The following is an 8,070-nucleotide window of genomic DNA, read 5'->3' on the forward strand; positions in this document are numbered from 1 at the left end:
ATACAGCTCATCAAGTTCAAACTCCATTTGACTCAGATTAACGAAAAAAAAAACCTAAAAAAAAATAATTGAATCGACTCAAAATTTGAAGATTTAATTAAACCTATATTTTACATGGAAAATTTTACAATTATCATTCCGTACAGTTTTTTTGAAGGAATGGAAGTAAAACCTATATTCTGCAGTCTTTTCCAATGAACCGCTTATGGTCATTTGGAAATCCCTAGCTTCTTAGCCAACTCTGTAGTCAATATTCTTTGCATTTCCTCCATTGGAAGTTATGCTTTGTATACACTATTCTTGAACCTTTCCTTTCATGGTCCTTAACGATAACAAATGTTTGATGCCTCTATTATTTATAGAAACAAACATAACAAGAACATATCTTGTAATGAACTTATCTGTATACACTCAACAATTTAATAAACTGAAACAAATCAACTTATTAGAACTTTCTTTTCTCAAGTCCTTTATACTAATAATTTTAATTTAAAATGATAAGCTCAAGATCGATGTCCGTATATTATAAATTCTTTCAAATTACATAAATTAAGTATTTCTATGTTGGCTTCAAAGAGTTAGTCAAAAGGGAATTTCAGTTATACTTGGATAAAATGTTTAAATTCATTTGTAAGTTACAATTTTCAGAAACAACCCAAGTTAACTGTAACTAAAGAACCTATATATGATGCTTAAAATGGGACGGCTTTTAAGGTTCAAATTGTCGTAATAATTAATAAATTTCTCATTTTCTCTAAAAACTACGAAGAAAACAGTACCGAAGGAAGAAAAAAAGAGAAAGAAAATTATACGAATTTGATTTCAAATAAAACATATTTGCCAATATAATAATTTTAGAAACATATTATTTTAATTCCAATCTTTATATTCAGCAATTAAAAATAACTTCAACTCTGATCATGTACAACCCATATGATCTGGGAACACTTCAACGAAACCAAACAGAAGGGCTCCATACCTTAACTTCAATTCTAAAATAGATGTTCGAGCTGCCACTGGCTGCATCATAATTAGAGAATAGCAAATATCAAGACCCTGCACATAAAACTTAAAACTATATGATGAACATGGGTGTAGACCTATTTGTTTCAAACACGTTTTAGAATGACCGGTTTACGAAACATAAATCCTGCGTATGGTTGATGCTTGTAAATGGTGAACACTGTTCAAAATAATATGCAAGACTAGCCTTATTCTACACGATATCCCAATTCCAGTGTAGGCATTTACAAGATGAAACAGGCTATGAAAACCACTGCCATAGATGAAGCATCTAGTTCGAGCAGCATCCAATTTTCTTCAAAACTGAGGAATCGTCTTTCACGTTTATAGTCTGTCCTTTAGACGGGACAGTGGAGGAACTGGCGTTGTCGCCAGCCTCAACTGCTCTCTTGCTCACTATGCGGTAAATCTGAGAAAGAACCTCAGTAAACGCATTTTCAACATTGGTTGCTTCTAAAGCAGAAGTCTCCATGAAGTACAGAGATTCCCTCTCTGCAAAAGATTTCCCATCTTCTGTTGGAACAGCAACAAGGTGTCGAAGATCTGACTTATTTCCAATAAGCATGACCACAATGTTGGGGTCTGTGTGATCTCTCAACTCTTTCAACCATCTTGCAGCATTCTCAAATGTGGCACGGCGTGTGACATCATAGACAAGTAAGGCACCAACAGCTCCTCGGTAGTAAGCACTAGTAATGGCACGGTACCTAATATAGCAGCACAAAAGTCAAATAAGTGGATTCAATGACTGCCACAGCGATAGAGAAATCTTTAGTAACTACATTGCAACACATATTTAGGTGTAGTTCAGCTTCTCGTATACATGTCATCAGAAACTTCCATTGTACTTGCAATGATCAGCATTAGAGAAAAAGCGAGGATGCTTTTTATAAGACAACTTCAGCGAAGCATCTTAAGAAGTAGTGGTACTGTTCTTTCCAATCAAATTGGAGTCTTAATATTAATCTGCTCACTTACGTAATAATGAATACTGATGTCTTTAAGTTCATTTCACTTTTTAAGTGATAAATAACTGATTTTAGGGGAGCAGGAGTTGATGTGAACTAAGAAATAGGAACCTCCCGTTTGACGAGAGTCAAATCAACTAGATTCAGCATTCCCATCATACATAACTGTACTTTCCATATATCTACTTAGGATGCATCTCGCTAAATATATTAATTATGCAACCAAGAATGAGCTCTCACAGACAATAACTTATTCATAAGCTTGAATATGAAACTTATTTGAGTAAGCTGAAAGAATAAAAGGATCTTATCTAATAGGCTGTTCCATGAAGGAATTAAAAAGAAATTTAACGACACTGTTTAAGGACTTAAAAGGAAAAAGGCTTTTGTTGAGATGCGTGGACATGGCCTCCCTTAATATTTTTTAATCCGTTCCTATATGACCTTCAATAAAAACTTTGTCTTATTAATTATTTAATAAGCGACCCGGCCCTGCTTAGCAAGAATATTTTTTTTAAAAAAAAAATTATAGAAAGGTCAAAAGCCACTTTTATATGCCCAAATAATATCTTCCAAATGCCCCTTAGTGTATTATAAACTATAATTATATAGAGATATTTTTAGGATAACAAACAAAACCTGTCAAACAAGTAATCAGCTGCACCCTATTATCCTAGTAATATAAAAAGTTAATCAAGACCTAGGTATTGAGGATAAGTTCACCAAGGGCACATAGATTGGAAAGGAAGAGGATTGCAAGATGCGTATGTATATTCAGAGCCAAATCGAACTACCATCCAAATAAGGGAATTTGAAGAAAAAATGGCATATATTCCTCGGACAAAAGTTCAGGTTCTAGATGTTTGAATGTATATAACAATAAATTAAGAGAAAAATTCAAAAGGCTGTGAAAACAATAAGATAATAGCAACTTCATATTGCTATATAATTTATTTATTGTATAACTTCCTATTTAGCTAAGGAACTTAATCCTCAAAAATTATGTTAGAAGCTCCTTATGGGGTCACTCTAAATAATACAGAGTAATACCTCACAGAAGAGACACTGTACATTGTACAAACTCACTATCAGGATATAGTGTCTTTGGTAAAACTAATAAGTTAGCCAATAACTTATTTGACTAACTTATTGGCTAGTTTGACCAAACAAAAGTTTTTACTAAGGTACATTAAAGTAGCTTATTTTAGAAAATTCTAATTTGTAAGTTACAAGCTACTTCAACTAATTTCTAGCTTTGAAACATATGTAATTTCCTTCCATTACTATCCTTATATTAATATATATTTCTATTATCCTTAGATTTTTTACCACCTATTCTTAATTTTATAGAGACAAAAAAAAAAAAACTTTTTCGTCCCTCCCGTATTCACACTCTCTACATCTCTCTACTTTGTTGATCAATTTCTCTTTTAAGATATTGAATATTTATTTTAATTATTGCACTATTAAAAAAATATATTTATCATTACAAATCGAAGTAACTAATGTCTCATTACATAATCCTATGACAAAATTATACACAATAAAAATTATGAAAGAGAAACTTGAAGTAACGGTAATTTAAATTGAGAAATAAAAAAATAAAAATTAAATACACTAGCATACAAATAAAATGACTTGTCCAAAAAAAATCATATACAACTCTTTGAAAAATAAATAGAAACACTAATTTTTTTAATAAAAATTGAATTATTTTTAAAAATCTAAAATTATAATGACATAATACTACATTTGCATCTAGAAAACACAATTTTATTCATATAATAAGACTTACGTTATGCAATTTAACATTTACCAACTAGCTTATCATCTAGTTGTACCAAACACTTTTAAGTCAAGCAGTAAGTTTATCTATCCGGGCATTAACAAATAGTTTCAGTTAAATGGGAAAATGAAAAATAAATAAATTTAAACTTGTGTGAACCACTTCACCTAATTGTTTGTCTAGTTCTTTTCTTAGTCCAGTTTATCTAGTTATTTTCTAGACGGTTTTGCACTGGACACCTAACCCGCTCACCAATTTTAAGCTGAAGCAATCAGTCTGGTCTATTTTTTAACAAAACTTGAGGAAATGTTCCCATGAAATACCACCATTGAGTGGCCGTGGAATAAAGCCAGAAACTATGTCAGAAGCTCTTTCCCCTCTCATCACCACCCCTTCATTTAACCAAGAACAGAAACCCTTTACCCCCTCCCACCCTCATCATTTGTGCACTGCAAAATCTGGAACCTTAGCCTCATCATCCCCAATTAAGTCCAGCTCTCTCTGGAAACATTTTTGGCAGCACACATTATGTCTGGCCAGTTTAGTGGCACACATCTTTTGCTACCCAGTTTCCAGCATGGTCAAAACTGTACTGGCTAGGCCATCACCATTTCAGCCTTGCTGTTTAAGACATAGTGTTTGGCCATCAAATTCTGACAGTTGATCCCTAATATGAATATCTTTAATTTTAGATTTTTATAATTATTTTTAGTACGAATGTAAGTGTAGCATAATTTTTGCAGTGTATTTTAAGAAATAGCAGTCATCCCGTCATCCTGCAATAGTATTTTGAGGTCACTCACTCACTCCACACCACCATTTGGGGTTAAGGCTTCGATAGAAATACATAAACACTTGCACACACTCTCAAGTATAAACAAAATTTGAATTATACAAATCAATATAGGAGGTGAGCAACGAAAAAATTAAACATTTTATGATGTAATCAAGCAGTTTACATGGTCAATTGGAAAAAAACCTGTTACCACAACCAATCTAATGTTCTTTTTATCAATTGAAGCATTATCAGCACTCCAAACATACACTGCACAAGTGACCTTATACTAAAAAGGAACAAAAAATAAAAAATAAAAATTCCTAAGAACTTATCGTACTTCACATCACCAAATCAACAAGGACTATAAGAAACAATCAGCCCTTTCCTAGCAATATCACCAAATGACATTTCAGAAAAACAAACTGCCCACCAAAGTATCTCCTCAAACCCACAAATCTATCGATGTTAGGACGCGCTTTTGCATGTTTTTCAAACCACTAAACAATGATTCACGGTGTCCATGCATTATGGTCATACTGACAAAAAAATATCCCTAATTCCAATTCCATAAACAAACTCAAATGGCAAAAATCCACAAACGCACCACCAGAGCAACAAAACTCCAATTCTTCACCACAACGTCATCGAAATTAATCGACTAAATCAAGCAACGAAAACAGTGAATCAAAGCGGTATCCGCCTCCAAAATCCGAATAATCGAAAACAGTAATAAGAAATAACAGCAGCAGCAAAGAAAGCAGTTCCAATGAAAATGACAGATCGAAGTTTGTAGAAAGAGCAATTGAATGGAAAAGAAAAGAGACCTTTCCTGGCCAGCGGTGTCCCAAATCTGAGCCTTGATGACCTTGGAATCGATATTCAAACTCTTGGTGGCGAACTCAACTCCTATGGTAGACTTGGACTCCAAATTGAACTCGTTCCGCGTGAAGCGCGAGAGAAGGTTGGACTTCCCGACGCCGGAATCGCCGATCAGAACCAGCTTGAAAAGGTAATCGTACTCGTCATCGGCCTTGTACCCCGCCATCGATGGATCCTACCAGAACTTTCTCCAACTCACTCTCTTCTTAGCTTTCAACTGATCGATGTTACAGAAAAAGACAGAGAGAGAGAGAGAGAGAGAGAGAGAGAGAGAGAAAGAGCAAAGGAGCGAGGGAATTTTCGATTTGCGGAATTGGAATTTTGAATTTTCTTGCGGAAAGAGAAAAGGTATTGAAACTTAGGTTCTCCAAACAAGGTTGCCCTGAATCGTGGGGATCGTGTTCCGCCAAACCCTTTTCTTTTCTCTTCTCCTCTCTGCTATTTCCTTTCTTTCTTTATTTTTCTCTTCCAATTGCCTCCTTTTACTTTTACGCGTTTTTTTCTTTTCCTCAGTCACAATGATACTATCAATATATTAGTATTAATTTTTTTCATTTTTTTTCCTAATTTATTAATATTTAGATTAATTAGAAATGTTTATTTCAGAAATTATTAAAGTAATTTTTTTACTTTGAATAAATTAAAAGAAAAGTAATAATATTCTATGTAAGAAGTACAAAAAAAATGTTAATATTCTTACATATCCTTAAATTCTCATAACTAATATGTTAATATAATGAGTATTTTAATATTTATTTATAAATGAATTGATATTATATTGTGTAAATATTTATTACTTAAAATAATTATAATTTATTTAATTAAAATTAATCTAAATTTAAATTTAATTTTTATTATTTATTATTTATTTTTGTTTATATTTTATTTTAAAAAATCATTACATGTCTTTTTTTAGAATATTTGTTAATATTCACGTATAGTCATACAGATTCTTATATATTTTAAAATATTTGAGTATTTTCTAAACAAATATTTAACAAATTACAAGACAAATAATATGTGAATTTTTTTATTAGAGATCAATTTTAATCTATACTTGAATTGTTCTAAAAGTTAGATATAGTATGCATAAGTAAGATAGATTTTTTTCTTAAATTACAATTTCAATATTTTGGAATTTTAAAAATATTTATGTATATATTTTACTTGTACTAATTGGTAGATAGTAATTTTGTGCTAATGCTATGTATGTATTTATTGCATAAAGTGAGCTACGCTACCAGTCAAACCCTCTTTTTTACAGTTACAACCATATGCTTTTAATAAGCATTAAAATGTTTAGACAAACCACTTTCATTGTTTTCATTTACGACATTGCTGAATGAAAAAAAAAAGAAAAAAGAAAAGAAATAGTAGACATATAAAAAAAAGAAAATAAAAAGAAAAAATTATTTTTAAAAAAATAAAAAATAAACTTAAGAAATTAGTAATATTAATAATATTGTATATATATGGAGCCATTGTTTTTATTAAATAATTTTTAATAACTCATCACACCAAGGTGAATTTGATTAGTTGGTGTAGAAATTGATTACTTCTTCTTTTCTTTAAAAACATGCCGATGTAACATTTTTCAAGCTCTTTCTCTTTTCTTCATATTGGAAGTACTTGCCATATACTTTGTGTTTGATACATTTTATTTTTGTATTGAATTATCATTACTCATAATTATATTACTAAACCATGAAATTTCAATTTTGATTATAAAATACAAAATATACATGAAAAAGTTAAAAGAAACTCACATTTATTTTTATTTGATGGATCAAGATATTATTTATTTGAGAATCAAGCTTTACTTTGAACAAAAAAAGCAATGAAAAGGCCATCTCGTTGGCCACAATAATCTAACCCATTTCTTTAATAAAATAAAAATACAGAGAAAATAAAAAATGATAATTTAATTCCTTTTTCGATTTATTTGTCATTAATTCAATTTGGATTTTTATATTATCACTGCATATATATATATATATTAAACATCAAGCTATTAACGTTAAAGTTATTCCATTCAACCCGTTATTACTACACTCATAAAAATCATTAAATTATTTAATAAAAACGGAAATTAGACACATAATATATAAACTAAAATTGTGGAAACTATTTTCCGTTTCGATATGAAAACTAATTTGCATGTGATTTTACGGTTTTAAATAACAAAAATACGAAAATTAGTAAGTGATGAATAAAGTAAAAGGGAAGTGCGAATAGCATGAAAATATAATGACTCCAGAATAATCCCACCCAATCACATAAAAAAACTCATTGGATAATTTCTTCATCCACCTCTATCATTTTAACTTTCACCTTCATAAATTTTAAAATTCCAAATTTATCCTATAATTTACATTTTTCAATTATTTTCAAATTAAATAATTCAGAGATGTTTTGGGTAATATAATCTGTATAATCTGGAAAGTTAAAAATCAATGTTTTTTATTTCAGAATTTATAATCTGAAATACAAATCTATATTTTGGATTATACAACATACAATCTTCAATATAAATTTATATTTTAATTGTACATTTTGAAATATAAATTTATATTTTAAATTATACATTTTGAAATATAAAATTATATTTTAGATTATCCATTATAAAATAAAAAAAT

At 30.2% G+C, this 8,070-nt stretch overlaps 1 protein-coding gene across 1 annotated transcript; it reads right to left on the bottom strand.

Annotated features, from left to right (window-relative positions):
* Nucleotides 1–865: 865 nt before the first annotated feature.
* On the bottom strand, nucleotides 866–5,906 carry LOC106778589 (ras-related protein Rab11D). The gene is made up of 2 exons (XM_014666558.2): nucleotides 5,380–5,906; nucleotides 866–1,730 (listed from the first exon to the last, which is right to left on the bottom strand). Exons 1-2 carry the CDS (start codon nucleotides 5,598–5,600, stop codon nucleotides 1,295–1,297), a joined length of 657 nt encoding a protein of 218 aa, XP_014522044.1. The 5' UTR covers nucleotides 5,601–5,906; the 3' UTR covers nucleotides 866–1,294.
* Nucleotides 5,907–8,070: the final 2,164 nt, after the last annotated feature.

This window comes from Vigna radiata, unplaced genomic scaffold, assembly GCF_000741045.1.
Source record: "Vigna radiata var. radiata cultivar VC1973A unplaced genomic scaffold, Vradiata_ver6 scaffold_23, whole genome shotgun sequence".
Lineage (NCBI taxonomy): Eukaryota > Viridiplantae > Streptophyta > Magnoliopsida > Fabales > Fabaceae > Vigna > Vigna radiata.

Excerpts from the sequence above, each read along its gene's own strand:
- LOC106778589 (XM_014666558.2), bottom strand. The coding sequence starts at position 5,600 with ATGGCGGGGTACAAGGCCGATGACGAGTACGATTACCTTTTCAAGCTG. Across the intron at positions 1,731-5,379 it reads GACACCGCTGGCCAGGAAAG|GTACCGTGCCATTACTAGTG; the intron begins GTCTCTTTTCTT and ends CTGCTATATTAG.